We start from the raw sequence: 24849 nt of genomic DNA on the forward strand, positions 1-24849 counted from the left end.
AAAAAAAAAAAAAAATCCTAACCAATTAATTCTGGATGTGGACAAAGATTTAGCTATAGGAATGTTCACTGAAATTGCTTACACTAGCAAAAGTTTGGAAATAACTAAAATACTCCATTGGGATTGGTTAAATGTTGTTCTGTCAATATGATATATACTTAATATAGAGATACTAAAAATGATATTTTGGAAGATTACTTAGTTATACGGAAATATGTCTCCAACAAATCATTAAGTGAAAAAACAGATCTCAAAACTGAAAGTGCACTATGACGACCTGTTGCAAGATTTTTTTTTTTTTTTTGCGGTACGCGGGCCTCTCACTGCTGTGGCCTCTCCCATTGCGGAGCACAGGCTCCGGACGCACAGGTTCAGCGGCCATGGCTCGCGGGCCTAGCCGCTCCGCAGCATGTGGGATCTTCCCGGACCAGGGCACAAACTCGTGTCCCCTGCATCGGCAGGCGGACTCTCAACCACTGCACCACCAGGGAAGCCCCAACCTGTTGCAAATTTTAAGAAATAAAATTAAATATATGAAAAAAAAATATGTGTGTGCACACATATGTACTGATAAGTATACACACACTCAAGATACACACAAACACACAGAGAATACACATAGAAAAAAAAAGACTGGACACATATACAGCAAATTGTTAACATTTCATGATTATCTCTAAGAGATTTTTGTTTCCTTTTTTTCTGATTTATCAAACTTTCTAAATTTTTCAAAGGAATACTTGTCACTTTTATAAGGAAAAGAGCAGTCAACATTTTATGTGTAAATGACTATTAAAAGATCATTGGGTAGCATACATGTGGAACTTTAGAATCTTGAAGGCATATGGTTCAAAAGCACAGATATATATGTTCAAAGAATTAAATTAATCAAAATAAATTTATGGTTAATGACCCCATAAAAGGTAAGAAATGTTTGCAGAATGTCTCAAAAGTGTTTGAAGTTGCTATCGTAGATGCAGCAATATACTTTCACAAAACCTTGTGAATAACTCAGAGGGGGAGAACAGGAACTGAGACAAGAAAGGAACATAGAAACAGCTGTCACTGTCAAAGACTAGTAAAAAAAACTTAATGGATTATCACTCTGATACAACAGGACATTTCTGATGTTCTCATGTTTTCAATCACTTCATTAACTGGCTTGTCTAATACTGATCATGCACAAAGCTGCATAACAGTAACAGTTAAACAACATGTGAAAAAGCATTTGACATAGTCTCTGTCATTCCATTTTTCTGCTTATTTGTACGAAACAACTCCAGAGATGGGCAGACCACCTTTGTGATTTTCTTTTCTTCCTTACTGCACCTATCTATACCTCTTAAGCTTGTCCTTATCATTTTACTTAAAACACACTCTGCTTTCCAGTGACCTTTCCTTGGGTAAGCACTGTGGTTTAAAAAAAAAAAAATTTCAATTCATCTTGATCTCTCTTTGAAAACAAGTAATCAGTGGGGCATGACTGTCCCAATTTACCTTCTACCCTTTCCTTTTTCTCTTTATTTTAGTTAGAGGTTGGGGTTCTAATCCTTTCTTTGACACTAAGATCTGTATGATCTTGGGCAAGCCACAGTTTGTCCTAGCTAGGCCCAACTGGTATGTGTGAAAGCACTGTGTAGATTGCAAAGCATTTACAAATATGATTTTTTTTTTTGCGATACGCGGGCCTCTCACTGCTGTGGCCTCTCCCGTTGCGGAGCACAGGCTCTGGATGCGCAGGCTCAGCGGCCATGGCTCATGGGCCCAGCTGCTCCACGGCACGTGGGATCTTCCCGGACTCGGGCACGAACCCACGTCCCCTGCATCGGCAGGCGGACTCTCAACCACTGTGCCACCACGGAAGCCCCAAATATGATTATTGAACTAGATGATCTCAATTTCATTCAAGGTCTAAAATATTTATTCTATACTTTAAATTATATTTTTGGTGAATTCAGCTGATCCAGGAGTCAGGAATTGCATTTTGGCACATTGCAGAAGATTTCCTCCATTACAGTAAAGCTGCTGATGATTCAAAACAACAGAATGGGTAATTCCCTGCTGTCCAGTTGTTGGGACTGCGTGCTTTCACTGAAGAGGACGTAGGTTCCATCCCTGGTCGGGGAACTAAGATCCCACAAGCCGTGTGGTACGGCCAAAAACCAAACCAAAACAAACAAACAAACAAAAATCCCAGAATGATTTGTAACCAAAAACTGATTCAATTACTGAGGCCGAAAGTTACCACGAATAATACATGATTTTAAGGAGAAGGCTGAATTCGTAGCCAACACCTAAAATCCCCATTTTCTACATTAGAAAACCCAACTTTCGCCCTTCTTAATCTGATAAATTTAAATCTTAAGATTTTCAACTGAAATCACATTTGAAAAGGCTACTACCACTCATTTGGCATTTTAGTACATTTTGCTGGATATTGTCAATGGTGGAATAGTGATTACAGCAGGCAGGAAACAAGTGAGGAGACACACCAAAACATACACATAAAATCATAGACTCTCAGAGTTGAAAGGGCTTCTAAAAGTGATTTAGATTAGTGAGTCCCAGACTGTGGCATTTCAAAAGCTTATAAAAGTTAAAAAAAAAAAAAAATGGTGGGGAGGACAGACATTAAGTATCAACTTTTAGTTTTGCCAAACAAGGATATCAACAAAACAACCATCTACCATCAGGACCATAGTATAAAAGGGCACTTCAACAACACATATATAGGAAGATAAAACCTCATAATAACGTGTAACTTGAAATTAGATAAATTAAAGAAAAAACGCATTATACTTCTTTTCTAGTTATCTCATGGAAAACTCGATTTGCCCCTGTCCACGCACAGACCTCTGGGAATCCCTAATCTAGTCCACTCCATGCACACCGTTACCCCCCAACTCCGAGTTGAGCATCTGTATCCTCACTACAACAACAAAAAATCCATTTAAATGTATACCCCACCCCTTATAAGGAACTCCTTAAGCTGAGGAATCCATTAAATTTTGGATGGCTGTGGTGGAAAATCAGCAGAACAGTAGCTATCTCTGAAAACTTGGAAACTTCAAAATGCTTAAACTTGACTTTTTTTTTTTTTTAAGACCAAACTCTAACAGCAGAGAATTTTAAGTAGGCCAGACATGCTTTAGTCACCAAAGGAGATTGCCTAACAGTGTTGATTTGGGAGTCAGGTGGCCTGGGCCTCAAAACTTCATGCTAACCCTGAGTCTTTTCCCTCTGTTTTCAAATTCAAGACATTTAGGTCAGCGCTTTATGAATACAAATATTTAAGTCAGAAACATGTAGGAATTCCAGTTATCTTCCAGGATGAACCCCATTACTAACTACTTCATCAGCTTTCAAACTTGCAGTTAAGTCTACATTTTTTCCAGTTTTAATGAAATTATTTTATTTGGGATAGATTTTGCTTAAATTTTCACAACTGAGGTTTTGATTCACTCATTTATCAGGGTTTGAGTCATATTGCAGATGATAGCATCAACACACAGCTTTGACCAAAATAGGATTCTTCAAGGTTTCTTTTGCGGGGGGGCGGGGGCGAAGAAGATAACTTTCATATGGGCAGTTTTTTCACGGCAGTAAATCTTATTTTCTATTCACCATATACTGGCCATTAACATTACTCGAATATGGTTTTTTTCTCCCTTCGGGAATCAAATATCATCAGTGGGTAAACAACACAAAGACACAGAGCGGCAGGGTTAATTCCTGCTTTCCCTCTTTTTCCCCCTCCTGTAAAAACAGGGAATCCAACACTCCGTAAAGCGCAGAACTCTAGTAAGACTAATCAACTAGACTGCTAAAACAGGGAGCCCTGAACAAACCCAGCCCGCACAGGGATGCTTTTCTCTTTCTCTCCACTAGAGGCGATAGCCTCTTTCAAAAGAGAAATTGAGCTGTAATGGGCCGGTTGGGGGAGTAGACCCCGTAAAGATCAAAAGGTTAAAAACCACCTCAAACAAAGAGCAAAGGTCAATACCCATCTCCCAAGCCCTGACGTATCCATCTTCCACGAAAAATGAAGGTGACTCCTCCATAACATGTTCTCGAGACCTGGGGCCGCGTGGCCTTTCAGAAACCAGGCGGGTCTGAGGTGATTAACAGGTAGTTCGCAGTGAAACAGCCAACGACCGGAAGTGGAAATGAGCCCCGGGCGGGGATGAGGAGACTCCACGGCACGCTTGCGCAGTCAGCGGGGTTGCAGTACGCGTGCGCAGTTGGGCGGTGACGGGGTGACGCTCGGAGCGTGGGCCGTGACTCTCACGGATCCGGTCCCGCCCTCCCTTCTCGCTGTCGACCGTCCGGGGCTAGCGCCCGCGATCCTTTTCCCAGAGTGCTCTGCGCCGTGAAGAAGCGGCTCCCGAGTGCTGGGGGCATTTTGTGTTGGCTGGAGCCGGAGTGACAAGATGGCGGCGTCGGCGGAGTGACAGGGGTCCCTCCGGGCGGGAGCCGGCGGCAGTGGTGGCAGCGGTATCGCCGCCCTAACTCACCGCTCTCCTTTTCCAGCCCGCGACGTCGCCGCGAAAGTGAGGCAGCGGCGGCCGCCAGAAGCAAGTGGCCCAGCCTGGTTACCGTGAGAACCCCCTCAACAATCTGCGGCCTGACAGAAAGAAAACCTGACAGCAGCGGTGATTAGGTTCTCCTTGGCCGACTCTGGGCCCTGTAACGCCGAGAAAAGAGCCAGCGTTTTCCTGCCGCCCTCCGGAGCCCTGCTCCGTGGACGAGCCCTAGAGGTCTCCCGTTCTCCCCTTAGAGGTGTCGGGGCTTAGCCCCAGCCTCCATCTTCGTCTCTCAGGATGGCGAGCAGCAGCGGCTCCAAGGCCGAATTCATTGTCGGAGGGAAATATAAACTGGTACGGAAGATCGGGTCTGGCTCCTTCGGTGACATTTACCTGGCGATCAACATCACCAACGGCGAGGTAATCACCTGGGGTGGGGTTCACGACTACGCTGCGCCTGCCCTCCCCCCCTCCCGCGAACTGTTCGGGCCTTTTCCCACCGCATGCCGCACTGGGAAGTCCAGAGGGAGCCAGTTTTCCTGCCTTAGGAACCACCCCCGCTTTCTTTCCCTAAAAGGGAAGAAAGAACCCAAGATAAAGGTTGGGTGTAGTAGGAAGTTTCCCAGCTTGTTAAAAATACACCTTAATCGAACTTTTAAAACCGTCGTTTAAGGTGAGGACGGCAAAATCCTATTCCTGTGATCCCCATGTTTTTCTATCTATATTTTTAATTCTGCCGGCGTTTTTGTTCCCATTAGGACAGCATCCGATCGCCTGCTTTCTTCATAACCTCTCATTACGTTTTCTGGATGAATCGTTTTCCTGCACTTTAGAGGACGTGCCGCTTTCGTCACTATCCCCTGAAGAGGCCTTTGAGGCTGGTTGCCTCGTTTTATAATTACAAAGAGAGCCTTCTTTTCCCAGCCTCTCACTTCCACCTTCTAGTCGAGAGTTGGAGTTTTGCTCGTGTTTCCCTCTCTTTTCCCAAATGACATTGAATCCATAAGGATGTTGATGCCATCATCCCCTCTTTCCCCTGCAGGAAGTGGCAGTGAAGCTAGAATCTCAGAAGGCCAGGCATCCCCAGTTGCTGTACGAGAGCAAACTCTATAAGATTCTTCAAGGTGGGGTTGGCATCCCCCACATACGGTAAGAATCCTTAAGCAAATAGGCGATCCTCTGAGGGAAGTATGGAAACGGGGAAGATGTGTACGAGGCAGGTGATAGGGCCAGCTGAAGCCGGCTCTTGGTATTTGAGTTACCTGGGTTTCCTGTGAAGCGTAAGTCACCACAATCACAGAGTAAATTTTAGTTTGCCAACTTAGTTTAGAATTTCAGTTTGTAACACTCGGCTGCAAAGCTTCCGTCATTCTTCCCGAGGCTTTCATTTGCGGTTAAAGTATGCGGCTCATCTTTGATCCCAACGCGGAAGGGTTGCCTGCTGTTTTCTTTCCGTCTGCACCTCAGATGTTCTTGGGTTTGTCCGGTGAAGTGGATTTGAGGGTGCCGAAGCCACCGGGCTGGGCCAGTTCGGGTTGCTATTGGAGCTGGCTTGGGAAATGGCTGCTCTTTTGTTGTGTTTTTGTTCCAACATGTCTTCCTCCTCCGCTTAGAAAATGGCGGAACGACGTGACTCAACCGCATATTCCTGCCCTTTTCTCTGCTTGAGTTCATAAGTTATGCTTCCTTGAGACCCTCTTTAGCAGCCCTGAGTTGATTAAACCTTTGAAAAGCCCAGAATAAAGCTGCAGACAGTGGTGGGGTTCAGGGAAGGAGATGCCATAATGACAGTCTGATCTCTGCAGCAGATGCGATGTGAAATTAAATTTACTCTGCAAAATCTTTCATAGTCTTTCCAGAAGTGTTAATTAAGTTTGTAAAGGATGGTAATGTTTGCTACATTTCAGTCTGTGTACTAAATTTTGTGGGAAATGGCAAAGGCAGTTTGAACAGCGCTATGTTGAAATTGACTCCGTCGTATTAAAAGAAAACTTAATCGTGTAACCACAGTTTGACAAGTAACTTTAACCTGTTGAGTTACTTGGTCAGTAGCTCCTCACATCTGGGAAATTGTGGCTTTTTTTTGGAGATGTGGTATTGGTGAAGGCAAATAGTAATCAGGATAAAAGATGACCAGATGAAGACACTGGGTTCTTTTAAATGGTTAACTTTAAAGGATTTTAGAATAGTTTGATTTTTGAGATTAAAGAGTCTCTTTCCAGAGTAGAGACTAAAATATAGTTTAAGACTCAACCATTTTCCAACAATTACTCAAAAATAACATTTGCAAAAAGATACGGAGGTAGTTGAGAATTAACTGGAATGGTATTTACTGTAGCCTGTTTTACTATCCCAGCTTTTATTCCTCAAATCTTGAATTAATGACTGGGTTATATACATTAATTCTGATGTGGAAACAACCGGAATGACACTATCCTTAAAAATTTTCCAATGCTGATAGACATTTTTAATGGAGAAATTGAGTGATACGATTTTCTATTGGTTCAAAGTCAAAATAAATTATTAGGAAGAAAATTCCAGGTTTATCTTATGAGGTAAAGATTAATGTGAAATCTGAGATAATCCAGATTTGAGATTTTTAATGGTTCTCATCCCTTTAAAAAAAACAAAACCCTGCTGTGTAGGAAAATAAATTTGTTATTGTGGAAAAGTGAAAACCTTGATTAAAATATCTAGCTTTTTTCTTCACAAAATAAAAAATATCAATTGCATTCGCCTAAAATTTTTAAATTCTTTTCCCTTTGCATTTACTTTCATCTCTCCACCCTGGATCTCGCTGATTTGCTTTCCATCACTAGTTTTTCCTAGCATTACGTGTAAATGCAATCATACAGTATGAGGTCATATGTGTCTGGCTTCTCTAACTTAACGTAATGCTTTTGAGATTCATCTGTGTTGGGAGGTTTTATAAATTTCACAAATCAGGTTGAACTTAATGTATTTGAAATCATTTTCAAAAAAGCAGTAAGGGCTTCCCTGGTGGCGCAGTGGTTGAGAGTCCGCCTGCCAATGCAGGGGACACGGGTTCGTGCCCCGGTCCGGGAAGGTCCCACATGCAGCGGAGCGGCTGGGCCCATGAGCCATGGCCGCTGAGCCTGCGCGTCCTGAAATTTTCAGTGCTAAACGCAAATTAAATACATGCACTTTTATTTGGTAGCTTTTATTTAAGGACAACACTGATACAGACCAACAAGGGCAATAGTCAATATACTGATTACACACATCAATAAATGAAATTGACTTGTGAGCAAAATTCTAAGAGGTTGAGTGCAGAGGGTGTTGTGGTAGTTATAAACTGGATGGAGCTAAAGAGGTTAACCTGACTTTCAAGTTAAGACTTCCTGGGAGAGGAGATGGGACTTCAGGATCTGGCTCTAAGGAAGAAAGCTTGGTGAACTGGTTGGGGAGGGCATCCAAGAGTAAAGTGTGGCTTCTGGGAGTGGTCTCTAAGGCAGAATGTAGTAATTGCATGAGGGTGAGGAAAGAGTAAATTTGTTTTAGGAGTAGTAGAGTCCAGGTACATAGAAACAAAAAATGGATCATTGGTTTTAAAGTACAGTGTGAGAGAACTGTTTGTCCACTGAAGTGGAAAAGATAAGGACTTACATAAGCTTTCTTTATTTTGGGTGGCAACATCTTCCCCTTTGCTGTTTGTTCCCCACTATTTCCACATCAACTATATATAGTATACACTTAATAAATATTTACTTGGGAAATATTGAATTAAATTATTCAGTTTAGCTAGATTAAAAGGGCAGTCTCTTCTGTTACCCATTGTTTTAGAAATGTTGACACTAATTAAAAATTTTTAGATTTGCTGCATTTATACCACACTAATATCTCCCTCCTCCCCCAATCTACCCCACACCCTGCAATTTTCTTAAAGATACTATGGGATATTCTAAAACAAGGGCTGAAAATTACCTAGCCTATATAGCATACCTGCCTTATCAAGTCCTTAGTGTGTAAGGACCTTACTAAGGGATCTATTGTGCAGAAGCATAGCATCCAGTGAGTGTAAAGAGCAAGAATGAGAGGATGGCGTTCAGTCTCTTGATATTTTTAAGAAACTGAAAGTCCTTGGGCCTTGTGAATTGACCTCTGGCAGCTCATTTTAAATTACTGTGTTTCTGTTACAACCCTCCCTTTCTTTGTGCCACTTTGAACTGAATTAAATTGTTCTCTAAAGAAGCAGTTATGTTATAGCCAGGCTCTAAATCTGCTATGCGGTACTGATTGAGTGATCTGGGGTTTGTCAGTCCCTTAACCTCTTTGGGCATATCAGTTTCCTCATTTTTGAAATCAAAAGAGGGTTTTGCCAGGTTGGTAATTTTCTAGTTTTGCATGCTGAGCTTTTGGGTAGGGTTTTGTTTGAACAAGTTTCTCTACTTAAGTCACTGGCCTAGTTGATCTCAGAACTTTCAGCTCTGAATTTTAAGATTTATTTTCAGATGATGGTACCTAGAAAGCATTTCATCACATTTGGTGTTTTGTCTAGATCTTACCTTTGAATGATATTTTAGTAGTGAGATACCATTCAGGACCTTAAAAGTGCTACCTGTATCAGGTAAACCATAGGTTACTACTTAGGAGAAAGTAAATTAATGGAATATACTTTTATAGGAAAACATGATAAAGAAAATAGGAGGGGCATAGGATAACTTTGGTTGTCTTGTTTTTTGTTGTTGTTTTTTTAATATTTATTTATTTGGTTGCACCGGGTCTTAGTTGCAGCACGTGGGCTCCTTACTTGTGGCATGTGAACTCTTAGTTGCGGCATGCATGTGGGATATAGTTCCCTGACCAGGGATTGAACCCAGGCCCCTCTGCATTGGGAGCATGGAGTCTTATGCACTGCTCCACCAGGGAGGTCCCAGTTGTCTTGTTTCTTTCACCACTTTTTTTTTTGCCCTCTTTGAATGTCAAATATTCTAGGAGATATTTATAAAGTACTAGTTAATCCTTACTGTCCAGTGTTAAAAGCAGCTTAAATTTTCATCTTAGCTTTTTGGCACTGAGCATATATCCTGTAAATAAGTTCTAATATTCTTATCAGAGAACAAAGATGATGTCTACACTGGGTATGTCTTTATCAGAGAGATAACATTACAGATCACAGGATTCATACAGTAACTGAATCCGTGGTACACTAAGGGTACTTATATTGGCTTATGCTGGATTTCTAGTAATGGAATAATGTAATGATGCTTAGATAGCATTTGGAGCTGGATGAACCCTGAGAGATAATAGCCCAACACTTCATGATATATAAATTAGACTGTTGAGTCTCAGAGGGGTTACTAGAAATCTCCTAATTTTCAATTTTCCTATGAGCCATTTTCACCTTTATGTCAGGGTCAAATCATGTCTGCTCACATAACCCACACCTTTTCATTTGATGCTGCAGAGCCATATTTTGCCTCCTTCACTCTATGGCATTTGGTCTCATACAGAAAAACTGATAAATGTAAGTAACCTATTGTTTGTATTATTATTTAATTAGATCCTTATGATTCTTATTCTCCCTTTTGAATCCATGGATTGCTGGATGAGAACTTTTGTGGACATTATTAATTTGTATCTTAAAGTGGAGTAAATACTTGTAAACCCTTGTATAGTCCATGGATTTTACTACCTTGGCTTTAGTCGATTTTAGAGCTAGATTATTTTGTTTCCAAGTACATTTAATCTGTACCTAAGGTATGATTTAGTAATGTTTTCTCATGATCTGTCCTGTTTAGTAAGAAACTTTAATGTCAAGAAGTCTATACAAGAGAAGACTAGAGTTTGAAACAAATGTTATAAATCTAATCTTTTGGTTTATTCCATTTTATTCTTAAAATCAGCCTTTGAGTTTTAACAGAAGTTTTTCTGAGGCTAAATGAGTACCTTAATAGGTTTCATAATATAAATGAATAACTAGTCTAAATTATGCTTTTTGTTACTGTTTGTATTTCCAATACAATCTCAGGTGGCTCTTGAAAATTGTTAATAACTAGTAATCACATAACATGTACTTATCCATGTCTTAATGGAATTTGTTTAAATGAGATGTAATTTTCATACAGTGAAGTGTATATAGATCAATGTGCCATTGACTCAGTTTTGACAAATGCATACACTGATGTAACAACCCACACTCCCTAATGAGATAAAGAATATTTTATTTTTTTTAATACTGCTGATCCTTGGTAGGCTATGTTTTGTGACAACATAGGTTTTGTATATGTATATATATATATATATGTATATGTATATATATATTTTTTTTTTTTTTTGCGGTACGACCACCAGGAAGCCCTTAAGAGTTTTTTTAATGCATTATATAAATTGATGGGATCAGTAGAATAAAAGGTGCATCTTCCATTCTCTGCAATGACGTTTTGTTTTAGTTGCCTTTTATTCATAACATTGATAATGTACTTTGAAATAAGTGGGTAGTTGGTTGAATTTAGTGTGGCTAAACATTCTTTTTTCCATCTGTGCGCAAGAAAAAAAGAATCAACCAATATCCAGGCATTGCACATGGTCTCATTTAATCATTACAACAATCCTGTAAGTTGAGGTTTTATATAAAATGTGAGTCAAAATGGTTAATTTGCCTAGAGTCACACAGCTGATGTGTTATTTGAATAGATCTTACTGCCTCTTTCAGTGGTTCACAAACTTTGCTGCACATTGGAATCACTTAGAAAACTTAAAAAAAATATTGACACCTGGCTCCTAACCTCAGATATTTTGATTTAATTGATTTGAGGGTATGACTTTTAGTATTTCTTTTTTTTTTTTTTTTGGCTGCCTCCTTCGGCTTCTGGGATCTTAGTTCCCCAATCAGGGATTGAACCCAGGCCCCCAGCAGTGGAAGCACAGAATCCTAGCCACTGATCACCAGGGAATTCCCACTTTTAGTATTTCTTAAGTGAACTCAGCTGAACTCACTAGGTGGTATGCAATTTACAAATGGAAATATGGCTGTACTAGTTGATTTAGCTTTGAATCCTGATATAAAGATACTACTATATCAAAATGCTGGTGTCTATTAATTTCACAGTAAAGCCTTGCTAATGTGGTGGACATTTGTCAGCATAAGTATTTATCAGTGGTGAATTGGCCTTTTGGAATTTCTTTTGGTTCTGACTTGCAGTTTTTGTACAGAAGTTTTTTTTATTAAAGGGAAACAAGATGGCGACAGTGACTAAGCATACATAGTACACATCATATGTTTTGTTTGTGCCATCTTTAAGTGTGCAATGGCAAGGTTTGCAAATTAACCTGAAATTGAGGCTGTCCTATATTTCAGGTTGTCTGGAAGCTGCTCTGAGTACTTATCTGTTACACTTCCTTACACTGCCAGATTATTCTGTACTTAAGGTGGCTTTTATGGCAAGGGGAGTGTGAGATCTGATTTAAAGCTGCCTTGTTGGAAAGTAGTAGCATGAAGTTTTTGTAAATTTTGTTTTAAGTTCCAAATTTTCCAAGTCTTTCAGTTATATTAGAAGTGTCTAATACATTGTCCTTGGTAACACTATAATGAAATTCTTAAAAGACTGGATTTTATACCTTTATGTAAATACCATTCTTTTCCTTTTCTATTCCTTTATTACCCTATTCACTATGTATTCACATTAGGTTGTTTTGCTTTTGGCTCTTCTCACTTGATTGAAATTATTGTTACCACTAAGCTTCACTTGTTGAAATCCTAGTGTTCTCATTTTTGGACCTCCATAATATTAATACTTTGTATCCTTCTTAAGAAAGGGAGTGATGTTGGGTTTTTCTCTAAAAATTAAAGCTCTGTTGTTGGAGAGTGATAGTGAACTTTACAGTACCTGTACAGTACCTTCTAGAGAAATAGCAAACGTTTTTCATTCAGTCAACAAATACATATATTTGAGTGCCTACTACATACTGGGTGGGCAGTTTCAGATACTGGGCACATTTCAGTGAACAGACAAAAATTTTGTGAGGCTTACGTTCTTATTGAGCATCTGCCATGTACCTGACATGTATATAATTGTGAATTTGTCTCTTGCTGAAAATTAGGAGTAAAGATATCTAAATCTCCTGTAAGGACATGAACCTTCCCTTAACATCAAAGGGATAATATGAGTTTGAGCCCCAAACAGCATTCTGAACCATGCAGAGGTTGCCTTGATTGGAGAGGTCAGCAGGGACCCCATTATGTCTCCTTGTGAATCCTGCTTAGTCAGCATTTCTCAAACATCAACCATGCATAATAATTACCTACAGAGCTTGTTTAAAATGTAGGGTTTACTGTCTCACCCCCAGATTTGTTTGACCAGTACTGGAATGGGCCCCAAGAGTCTGTGTTTTTAACAAGTAACCTCAGATAATTTCTGCTAAAGACCGCAGAACCATGCTTTGGGAAATACTGTGTTGAGGTTTTGACACTCCATTGTACTGAGCAGTTGGGGGTAGTTAGTGATTATTTTGCTGAGAGGGCTCTGACTATTGTTGTCTTGGTTGTTGCCATTGCATAATTGTTGGGCAACTGCTTTTTGTAATGAAAGTAATCCTTTTGTTTGTGTAGTGCTTTTACAATCTCATAATTACTGTTGTATCTCTTGATAGGTATAATAGATAAGTTATATTAAGAATGTTTATCAGTGGAACGTCCCTGGTGGTCCAGGTTGGATCCCTGGTCAGGGAACTAGATCCCACATGCCCGCAACAAAAAATCCTGCACCCCGCAACTAAAGCACGCCACAACTAAAGATCCTGCACTCAGCAACGAAGATGCCGTGTGCTGCAAATAATTCCTGGTGCAGCCAAATAAATAAATAAATATACATGTATATATATATTTTGTTCTTTTAAAAAAAAAGGTTTATCAGTGAGCAAAAATGGCTTATGCCGGTAAGAAAATGGCAAAGCCAGAACTAGAACCTGGTTTTTTTTGGCTGCTGGTTCACTATTCTTTGCACTATATTGCATATACTGTGAGTTCAACCAGCTTCCCATTTTCAAATCCAACTTCTGGTTTACTGGGCCACTTTTTAATTGTCTAGTCACTGAAGGGCTTATTTTTATAAGTATATATTGCATAGTTCTATATTATTAGTTCAGGTTTACATAGAATTTAAATTTATGGATAGATATTCATGTGTTCATTCATTGCTTTTTTTCTTTCAGGTTAGATCGTTCCTTTCTAATAGCTTGCGTTGCCTCTTCCATTTTTCCCCTTTCCTATATCTGCATTAACATTGCAAGCCCAGACTTTGTGTTCTTTCTTCTATTCTACTTTTAAAAGATTATATCAAACTTTGGAATTGTTTGTTTTCTTTTGTGTTCATTTGCTAATACAGAGAAATTTGAGTTAAAATTTTTTTAACCTAGAATCTATCTACTTAAGAAGGATTTGCTAAGCAAATTAATTACTGTAGAATGTGGTGGGGGGAATGTTTCATCTAGCCAAAATTATTTGTTCTCTTAAATCTTTATATGTAAAACTGTCTTAATACAGGTGATTCCTATAGTGCAGAAAGCACCCTAAAGGAAACCTTTTGGTCTCTGAAGTGTACTAAGAGATATTTTGATTTCTGTTACTTTTTTGCTCTAACATTTTTTTAAGGTATTTATTTATTTATGCATGCATGCATGCTGCACTGGGTCTTCGTTGCGGTGTGTGGGCACAGTAGTTGTGGCACGCAGGCTTAGTTGCCCCTCAGCACGTGGGATCTTAGTTCCCCCGACCACGGATCAAACCTGCGCCCCCTGCATTGGAAGGTGGATTCTTAACCACTGTGCCACCAGGGAAGTCCCTTGCTCTAACATTTTAATGTACGTTTTCTCATATTTCTCTTCTTAAGGAGTGGAGGTAAGTCATTTTAGCCTTGAGAATTTGAGATTTAAATTAGGAAGAAGGAAAAGGGGGCCCAGTTTTGTTTTGGCTGCCTCATGCGGGATCTTAGTTCCCCAACCAGGGATCGAACCCATGCTCCCTGCATTGGGAGTGCGATATTTACTTTATTGTCGCTTTTATATTGTACTTGTCACTTATCTGTTCTTTTAGGTCTTATGCTGCTTATGGCATCCTTATCAGCAGTATCACACACATAGTAGGTCCTTAATAAGTGCTGACACAGAGACTGGAGGAGCAGATTTTGGTAAAAGATTGACAGTTTTATTGAGATAATTTACCTGTGTAAGCATCATCTACTTGAAGTGTGCAATTCAGTGGTTTTTACTATTTGTGCAGTTGTGCAACCATCACCATAATCCAATTTTAAAATGTTCATCACCCCCCCCCCAAAAAAACCCACCTTGAACACATTAGCAATCACTCTCCATATCCCCCCAGGCCTAGATAGCTGCTAATCTACTTTATACATTTGCCTATTAGAAAAGATTTGGGGCTTCCCAGGTGGTGCAGTGGTTGAGAATCCTCCTGCCAGTGCAGGGGACACGGGTTCGAGCCCTGGTCTGGGACGATCCCACATGCCGTGGAGCAACTAAGCCCGTGCACCACAACTGCTGGAGCCTGCGTGCCTAGAGCCTGTGCTCCGCAACAAGAGAAGCCACCACAACGAGAAGCCCGCGCACTGCAATGAAGAGTAGCCCCTGCTCACCACAACTAGAGAAAGCCCGCGCACAGCAACGAAGACTCAACACAGCCAAAAATAAATAAATAAAAAGAAAAGATTTGATCAACCCTTTATAATTGGTATTGTGAAACTACAGGTATATTGTCCCATTTCCCAGTGGAATAGTATATTTTAATACTTGTATTCCTCTGGAGGTTCCAGTTCTCCACATACTGTCTTCCAGTACTACTATGACCAAGGCTAGAGAGAGCAGTGACAGCAAGGACCATTTGTGATCTTTGAAGTATAATTTTGGGTAGTATGATGAGAATAATAACCATTATACTGGGAACCAAGAACAAAAAATGAGAGTAAGATGGCAAATAGAAACTAGACTTTCAACAAGTTAACTGTGAACAAGAAAATCGGATGATCTTGTCTTACTATGAACCAACTATGCTGGGTACTTCCAGTTTCTTGTGAATAACAAGCTTAATGCGTACTCCTAACCCCGACACACCTCTTTACCTGGCCGTCTTCTGTTTATGCTTCAAGAATCAACATACTTCTTAGTCAAGAAGCTTTTCCTAATGCCTCCCTCTGAAAGATCTATTGGGTCCCCATAATTTGTACCTTTTCACCATCAGTTTCTCTTTCATCATATGTGTTTGCCTACACAGACTGTGCTGTAAGCTATGAGAGCAAGAATTATTGGGTTTTGTCTTGTTAGCCACCATAAATATTGAAAGGGTAAATTAATAGGAGCTTTAGTACTACTAAGTATCAAAGCACATTTTTTTGCTTGTGGTTTTTTTTTTTTTTTTTTTGCGGTACGCAGGCCTCTCACTGTTGTGGCCTCTCCCGTTGCGGAGCACAGGCTCCAGACACGCAGGCTCAGCAGCCATGGCTCACGGGCCCAGCCGCTCTGCGGCATGTGGGATCTTCCCGGACCGGGGCGTGAACCCGTGTCCCCTGCATCGGCAGGTGGACTCTCAACCACTGTGCCACCAGGGAAGCCCTTTGTTTGTGTTTTTAAAATTTGCGGGTTAAGGAACATTTATGCATCTTTTAAGGCAGAGGGCAAGGAACAAGGGGACTGATGTGGATAGGATTTCTACAGCATAATTCAAAGATCTTAGGGATGATATTGTGAGTAAAGGATTAGTAGTAGCAGTTAGGAGGGTTAGGATGAAGAAGGAAAGCGAATCATCTTAGTTGACATTATTACTGCTGAGTGAAACACATATGATGCCCAAGTTTTAGATCTTATTCTGCAGTCTATTTACCTTAAAAATCTGTTTAGAGCAGGGTTCTTAACTTGGTTCAGGGATTTACCCTCCACAAGGTCAGTGAATTGGATAGGAAAACAATTCCACCTTTATTTTCATGTACCTCTAACTGAACCTAGTTTTTCTTTTATAAACGTAGGCAACCAGTCCCCACTAGTTTTGGCAGTACCTATGGCTTTGTCACCAATAGAAATCACAGGTATTTTCATATTACATTATTGTTGCATGTAACTCAAAATAGTCTTTATATTCAAAATTATAGTACTAGTTAGACCTGCCTCTAAATTTATTTAATGCTTTAATATGGAACATGTATATTACTATAGCAAGATTGATTTTAAAGTAATTTTATGGTAACTGAATTTCTCTAAAATTGGTTTTCTTTATAATGCTATATATTTTATTTTATGCATTTAAAATACTCTGAGAAGGGATCAGTAGGCCTCATAAGACTACCAAAGGTGGGGGATCCATGACAACAGAAAAGATTCAGAACACTCGGTGTAGAACTAGCACCTCCCACCCACCCACACAAGTTGTTTGGGCAAGTTCTTGGTTATTGTAGCTAAATACATTGATGCAGGATTGGTCTCTCAGTTGGTGGATTTCCAGTATTTATTTTCTTTTCCCTTTCTAGTCTTGTTCAATTTTAAATTACTTGTATGCTTATCAGTGCCCTCCCCAGGGGTGTGAGATTGTAAGGGTGGGGAAATTAGCCAATTAAAAAAGGTTTGGAAGACCTAGGAAAGTTCTGGGAAAGGTTCAGTGAAGTAAAAGATAGAATTAATATCTAAAATTTCTTGAAATCATCACATTATCAGAATTATTACTCTGATCACCATACCCACAGCTAAAACTGTGGTTCTTTTCTTACTTAACGTCTAAATCAGTTTTTAGTATGGAGAAATCGGTCTAATCGGTATTTGTGTTTCTGGTTCTAGTTGCTTAATTCACCAGAAAACTTAGTGTCTGTTTTCTTTATTAAACCTGATTTTCCAGTTCCCTGCAGTAGCCAAATAGCAGCAATGAGTGTCTTTCTCTAGTTAAAATGCTCTGGATCCCAAACTATTTCAAAGGTATTTCTGCAAGTTGTAAATCCAAAGCATTATGAATAAAAATTTTGTGTTACTGACCTTATAAAATATGAATTGTGTTTTAAATGAAATTGCAAGAGGAGGAAATAGATTGATGGTCTTAATTTTTTTTTTTTTTTTTTTTTTTTTTTTTTTTTTTGTTTTACTCTTGTTGGGGAGCACGGGCTCTAGGCACAAGGGCTTCAGTAGTTGGGGCGCACGGGCTTAGTTGCTCCGCAGCATGTGGGATCTTACTGGACCAGGGCTCGAACCCGTGTCCCCTACCTTGGCAGGCAGATTCTGAACCACTGCGCCACCAGGGAAGCCTGGTCTTAAATTTTTGATGGCAAGAGAAAAGTTTAGTTCATTAAATTCTAGGTACCTAGGTATTCAAAGTAAAACGCAGGCCACAAATCTAAGGAGCAAATATGGGCAGAGAAGGAGAATGAGAGTTACACAGCAATCTTGTATACCAAGAGTTAATAGAAAATCAGGAGGTGACCCACATTTTAGTCCTGTGTCTAGTTCTTCAGAAGCGCCGAAGAGTTACATGAATCAAAATGTAGTCAAAGCTGTGCATCATAGTTCTGTTTTCATGATGAATGCCATTAATAAAATGGAGCTTAATAAGTACTAACAATTCTAGGTTAAAGGGTTACAGTGTCTTAAGACTCAAGTTCATAGGTGCTTCCACCTTTCAGAAGTAATGAACTATTGAATGCAGTAGTTCATTACTTCTGAGGATTGGTGACTTTTGAGACTCAGGAATTTAAATTGAGAATTGAGGGCTTGTGTTGTGGTTGAGGGTCGCCTGCTGTTGAAGTCTGGTAATTTAGGAGGAGGGGGGAGAAGGAAGTGCCTTTCTTAACTGTTTTAAATGAATTGTTAACCCCAACACACTCATGCCAGAAACAGAACAAAAAGGGAAAAGGCAACGTGGCATGATTACAATGAGAAGCAAGAAGAAAGATACAGGAAAAGATAAACAAGAATTGCCTTGTAGGTGACTTTTTTTGGCCCATGGTAATTTGGGTGCTGTTGAAGGATGGGAAGAAGAGCTATCTATAGTTTTTATAATATTATGAAAGGCAAAATTCTACTGTTAAGGATGGTGCACATAAATATTAATGTATAGGAACATTAAAAGGAATTCAGACTAAAGAGAGTAAGGTGGCTGGAACTGTTAGCAGTAGCAACCTAAAGGGGGAATTTGAGCTAGTTCTTAGAGTTGAGTGGGATTGTACTAGACCAGGTCCTTAATTTCTACCCTCATACAAAGGAACATAAAAGTTGGATGATGATAATTTGGCAAGAGACTAAGTTTGAGATACACTGTCTTGAGAATGTAGATGCTATGAAAATGGGTATATTACAGCACTGATTCAGTGCTCATACTTTTAGTTCAGTGAAGACTCTGACGATAATCTAAAGATGGGAAGATAAATGGCATAGGAAAAGACATTTATCTGTTACGACTGTCACTTCTAAACTTTTATAATTATTTGACTTATTTGAATCAAAGATGAATAGATGCTTCCTGATGACTTTGTACTTTCAGTACAGGTAGTATTTTTGTATTCCTTTTTTTGTTTTCCTCATCTGCCACATCAAGCATGCCCTAGCCTGGTAAAAACCTCTAATACAGCTTTTTATTCTTTAATTCAGCAAATGTTACTGAGCATTTCCTGCATGTAAAGCATTGTGCTGGATGCTGGGAATATAGAGTTGTGAACAAGACATAAAATGGCTGCCCCTATTATACTAGGATTCTCCAAAGAAATAGAACCGATGGATCATATATACAGGCATACCTCAGAGTTATTATGGGTTCAGTTCCAGAATACCACAATAAAGCAAAGTCACACGAATTTTTTGGTTTCCCAGTGCATTAAAAATTATGTTTACACTATACTGTAGTCTGTTAGGTGTGCAATAGCATTATATCTAAAAAAATTGTACCTACCTTAATTTACAAATACTTTATTGTCAAAAAGTGCTAACCATCATCTGCGCTTTCAGCGAGTGGTAACTTTTTGCAGTAACATCAAAAATAAAGATCACAGATCATCACCATAACAAATATAATAATAACGAAAATATAAAAATAATGAAAATGTAACAAAAACACAAAGTGAGCATATACTGTTGGAAAAATGGTGCTGATGGATTTGTTCAAGGCAGGGTTGCCACAGTTTGTAAAAAACATGATACCTGCAAAGAGCAATAAAGCGAGATATATTTATAGGTAGACAGAAAGAGATTTATTATGAGGGATTTGCTCACACGATTATGGACGCTAAGAAGTCCCATGACCTGGAAGCAAACTAAATGCCCATTGACAGACGAATGGATAAAGAAGATGTGGTACATATATATATAATAGAATATTATTCAGCCACAAAAAGGAACAAAATTGGGTCATTTGTAGAGACGTGGATGGATCTAGAGACGTCATACAAAGTGAAGTAAGTCAGAAAGAGGAAAACAAATATCATATATTAACGCATATATGTGGAACCTAGAAAAATGGTACAGATGAACCGCTTTGCAGGGCAGAAATAGAGACACAGATGTAGAGAACAAGCATGTGGACACCAAGGGGGTAAAGTGGTGGTGGTGGGGGTGGTTGTGGGATGAATTGGGAGATTTTGACTGATGTATATACACTAATATGTATAAAATAGATAACTAATAAGAACCTGCTGTATAAAAAAATAAAATTAAAAAAAAAGGGAGTCCCATGACCTGTGGTCTATAAGCTGGAAGCCCAGGAAAACCAGCAGTGTAGTTCTGGATCAAGCCTAAAGGCCTGAGACCAGGGGAGCCAATGATTTACGTCCCAGTTTGAGTCCTAAGGTTTGAAAACCAGGAGCATGGATGTCCTAGAGCAGAAGATGGAAGATGAATGTTTCAGCTCTAGCAGAGAGGGAAATTTCTCTTCCTCTGCCTTTTTATTCTGTTCCCGTACCCCACCTTAGGGAGGGTGATTTTCTTTACTTAGCCTGTCATTCAGATGCTAATCTCCTCTGGAGATAGCTTCACATACTGTTTTACGTTTTATCAGCTATTTCAGAATCCCTTAGCCCAGTTGGGTTGATGCATAAAATTAACTGTCACCAGTCGAGTCAGGGGGGAAGACCTACGTTAAACAAATGTTCTTTTTTCTCTTGTTATTGTTATAGTCATAGGGATGGGCATATTTAGGTCCTTTATTCTGAACTGAGTATTTACGATAATTACACTGATTTACTATTCTTGGAAGTCCTTGGGTCTCATAGCAATACCTAAAATATTTCATTTCAGTCATTTTGTTTCTTTTCTAAGGTATTTCCATTTTCATCGAGATTTAATAGAGAAAAGAAACCTCTAGCTCCACATCTTCAGCTATAATATAACTCTTCTAATTGGTTCTCATGTCATTGTCACTCCTTCCCCTACTCCCCAGTTTCCATATTGCATACCGACACCAAGGCCAACTCTTAATACTTATGTCCCATCCATACTCCACTGATAATTCCTCAGTTATCTATAGAATTTAAAGCACATTAGCCTGGTATTCAAGAGTCTATAATATAGCCCCAAACTATCAGTCACTTTGATTCGCCCCTTTATGCGAGCCCATGGTCTATTCTTGCCTCTGCCTAGCACACGTTTTTTTTTTTTTTTTTTTTTAATTAATTTACTTTTAGCTGTGTTGGGTCTTAATTGCTGCACACGGGGTTTCTCTAGTTGCGGTGAGCGGGGTCTACTCTTCATTGTGGTGTGTGGGCTTCTCATTGCAGTGGCTTCTCTTGCTGTGGAGCACGGGCCCTAGGCGCACGGGCTTCAGTAGTTGTGGTTCGCAGGCTCTAGAGCGTAGGCTCAGTAGTTGTGGCACACAGGCTTAGCTGCTCCATGGCATGTGGGGTCTTCCCGGACCAGGGCTCAAACCCGTGTCCCCTGCATTGGCAGGTGGATTGCCAACCACTGCGCCACCAGGGAAGCCCTTAGCATATCTTTTTCTACCTTATCTATCAAAATATTATCCCTCCTTCAGGATCTGACTAGTAACAGACCATTTTCACTAGGTTTCTTTGGACAGATGTAGTTCCCACTGATCGTTTGCTTTTTCTGAATTCTGTTAGCATTTTTTGGTCAGCCCTATTGACTTGTGCATGTATTATCTTAGGCTTGTGCTTTTTATCTGTTTCTTAATTTTTTAACTAGAATTAGTTTGGATATGGGTTTAGAGGAAGGAAATAAGATCAGAGAGATGGACCTTGCCTTCTCTTAGCATCTTCTTCAGACCTTAAGGTACCTTTTTTATGCTCTCAGTAAGAAATGATGGTTTTCTAAGTTGCGAGCTCATTCCTTGGCCTACTTCCTTGATTGGTCAGGCAACACTAAGTCTAAAGACATTGATTTGAAACAAACAAATAGTAAATGAGACCTTGCCCCCTCCCCTTTTTTTTTAGCTTTCATCCATTAAATTACTTGATTCTTCTGCATCTTTTGAAACTATTAGGAAGAATAAGGTCCAAATCAAACCAGTTTGTTTTTAATCTCATAAGTATCTGAGTTACCTACAGTGTGCACATTACTTTACCATAGTGTACTTAGTAGCAACACATTGCTGCTTATGTTGAAAAATGTCTAAAGATAAGACCTGAGTTTCTGGTTGAAGGCACCTAGAAAGTGGAGAATAGGAGTGAGGTTTTCATGTTTGTGGGTTTCAGATTGTCTGCAAACTTAAATGATCTCAGAGAATCAGCTTAGTGCTTGCTCGTTACCCACGTTCTATGAAGAGATAAGACAAACAGTAGGTTTTATCTTACAGGTGTAGAGAGAGAAACGCCAAAGTAACAGTACCTGAAGATTTGTATTGTCAAGGGGTTAGATCTTGGATATAGGCAGTAGTCAGTGGCTATAGGTATTCTGTGAAACGGGAGACCAATGTGGGATAGGCTACTTAAGGAAGATTTCTTTGGCAGCTGGGTATTAGGATGTTGCAATTGAAAATGGAGAGTTAGCAGCTTGCAGAATAAAAGTGGAAAACGTGGAGGTGAAGGTAGAAACTGAGTAAGTAGGATTTGGATAAGCAGAAGGCTGTTCCTGGCTCCTAATCTGTGTGTAATAATGTCGGGATGGGTTACACAGGTGGAAAGCACAGATGGGGAGGGTGTGAGATGTTAGATTTAGAGAAATAAGTTATATATTCCTTGAGATCAAAAGGAGGAATGAAAGAAACACCTATCACTTAGGTTTAAAGAGTTATAATACCAATTTCTAAGCGGAAAGACCTAATTATTTTAGAAGTGCCGTAGTTGCACCATGGAGGAAAATGCCTTTGAATCATTCATGTTTTAGTTGTTTTTTTAGGGATTGTCTTCTTGATATTGAGAATAGGGGCTGTGTCTTAAACTCATACACTTAAGCTATATGGAGAAAAATGCCTAATAACTTGTTTGGTTTTTTTTAAAGTGTGTTTCTGAATTCATCTAATGCCCCCTTGTTTCTAATTATTATGAGAGTATTCTGTTAAAGACTTACTTTACATATGACTTCCCACAAAGTGCTTTATGAAATTGTGTGATTGCATGAAGATGTGAAGTATGAATTTGTGCCTTTGACATTTCAAGTTTGTAGTTTGGATTGGATGGTTGTAAAATTCACTTTATTGTAATTTTGTTAGGGAGCCATTGGTACAAATTTGTTGATGTAGACATGAGATGTAGTCTTATGAGAGTTGATTTGTGCTTTCTCTTTTGCCTTTGATTTTTAGTGACTTCCCATAACTGCCTTAGCTCTTTCTGGATTTGGTGTTTTTTTATAGAGTCATTTATTTTTCTTTAAAACCTAGATAAATTAGGTTTTTTTGCGGTACGTGGGCCTCTCACTGTTTTGGCCTCTCCCATTGAGGAGCACAGGCTCCGGACGTGCAGGCTCAGCGGCCATGGCTCACAGGCCCAGCTACTCTGCGGCATGTGGGATCTTCCCGGACCGGGGCACTAACCCGTGTCCCCTGCATCGGCAGGCGGACTCTCAACCACTGCGCCACGAGGGAAGCCCCAATAAATTAGATTTTTATATTAAAAATCTGCCATGTTCTTAGTATTGGATGTTTATAATGGCAAGGACTGGTTTTGAAGTTTCTGACAGCTTCCTAGCACAGATTTGCCTCTGCCGTTAAGTAAAGAAAGAAGAAAAAAAAGAAGGAAAACAAAACAGGAATCAGGAAAGGAGAACATAAAGCTATTCACTTTGTTCATCACTTATCTTTTTTTAAAAAACAAATATTTATTTATTTGGCTGTGTCGGGTCTTACTTGTGGCACGTGGGATCTTTCATCGTGGTGAGTGGACTCTTCATTTCTGCTCACGGGCTTCTTTCTCTCTATTTGTGGTGCAAGGGCTCAGTAGTTGTGGCACACGGACTCAATAGTTGTGGCAAGCAGGCTTAGTTGCCCCGTGGCGTGTGGGATCTTAGTTCCCCAACCAGGGATCCAAACCCGTGTCCCCTGCATTGGAAGGCAGATTCTTAAACCCACCACTGTGAGCTTTTCTTTCAAGTGTTGTAAATGTTGGAATGTATGTGAATGGTGTTGAATTCCTATATCGAAAATAAAGGATTGAAAAGAGATAATTGCAGCAGCTTTGAACATAGTTTTAGGTACAATAAGGGCAGATCAACTCTGCCATTAGCAGATTGGTACATCTGTTGCGTTTCTTAGGCTAGTGAGCACAGTCTCTGTAAGGTTAAGCAGAAACTTTCCCCATCAGGCTACCTTTTTCTGCAAAGACATGTGAAAATGAATTCCTTTGTGTGTTCGATGGTAGTTATTCGTGTATCATGTTTGCGAAGTAGTAGTCCTTGGGAACAGCTGAAGCAAAAGGGTAGGAAGGAATGTGAGCTTTTTAAGCCTAGTCACCTTACGATCTTTTACATAAGATTCTAGGGAGCGTATTCATTGGATCTGAATATGAGACCATGCTTGAGTAGCTGGTTTTGCATTTTCTAGAAAAATATAGTTATTAAGATACTAAATCCCCATTCTCTAGTTTCAGTCTTAATTTTCTTTTATAACAGAATAACAGAGCAAAATTTTAAAAAAGAAATAACACTAAAAACACTAAACAGGGGACTTCCTTGGTGGCGCAGTGGTTAAGAATCCGCCTGCCAATGAAGGCGACATGGGTTCGATCCCTGCTCCAGGAAAATCCCACATGCTGCGGAGCAACTAAGCCCATGTGCCACAACTGCTGCGCCTGTGCTCTAGAGCTCGCGAGCCTCAACTACTGAAGCCTGTGTGCCTAGAGCCTGTGCTCCACAAGAGCAACCACCACGAGAAGCCCGCACACCACAACGAAGAGTAGCGCCCCCCCCCTCCACTCACCGCAACTAGAGAAAGCCTGCGGGCAGC

The 24849-nt window shown here is 39.8% G+C and overlaps 2 protein-coding genes across 10 annotated transcripts in view; one reads left to right on the forward strand and one right to left on the reverse strand.

The window, feature by feature from the left end:
* Nucleotides 1-4143, reverse strand: part of ARHGEF37 (Rho guanine nucleotide exchange factor 37) — a 75116-nt gene extending 70973 nt beyond the window's left edge. Inside the window, exon 1 of one of the 2 annotated variants that reach the window (XM_024738278.1) lies at nt 4004-4143. In XM_024738278.1, the coding sequence (XP_024594046.1) occupies nt 4004-4061 (58 nt within the window). In that variant the 5' untranslated portion in view covers nt 4062-4143. The remainder of the gene's footprint in view (nt 1-4003) is intronic. The other variant, XM_024738279.1, reaches the window with a different exon arrangement.
* An 84-nt stretch (nt 4144-4227) lies between these two features.
* The window catches only part of CSNK1A1 (casein kinase 1 alpha 1), a 49116-nt gene continuing 28494 nt past the window's right edge, over nt 4228-24849 (forward strand). For 5 of the 8 annotated variants that reach the window (XR_003002321.1, XR_003002322.1, XM_024738283.1 and 2 more), the window contains exons 1-2: nt 4228-4943; nt 5566-5672. Coding sequence is in view for 5 of the 8 variants with exons in the window: in XM_024738283.1 (XP_024594051.1) it covers nt 4821-4943; nt 5566-5672 (230 nt within the window). In the remaining 3 variants the exon portion in view is untranslated. The remainder of the gene's footprint in view (nt 4944-5565; nt 5673-24849) is intronic. The other 3 variants (XM_024738286.1, XM_024738287.1, XR_003002323.1) reach the window with 2 other exon arrangements.

Source organism: Neophocaena asiaeorientalis, unplaced genomic scaffold (assembly GCF_003031525.2).
Source record: "Neophocaena asiaeorientalis asiaeorientalis breed wild unplaced genomic scaffold, Neophocaena_asiaeorientalis_V1.1 scaffold404, whole genome shotgun sequence".
NCBI lineage: Eukaryota > Metazoa > Chordata > Mammalia > Artiodactyla > Phocoenidae > Neophocaena > Neophocaena asiaeorientalis.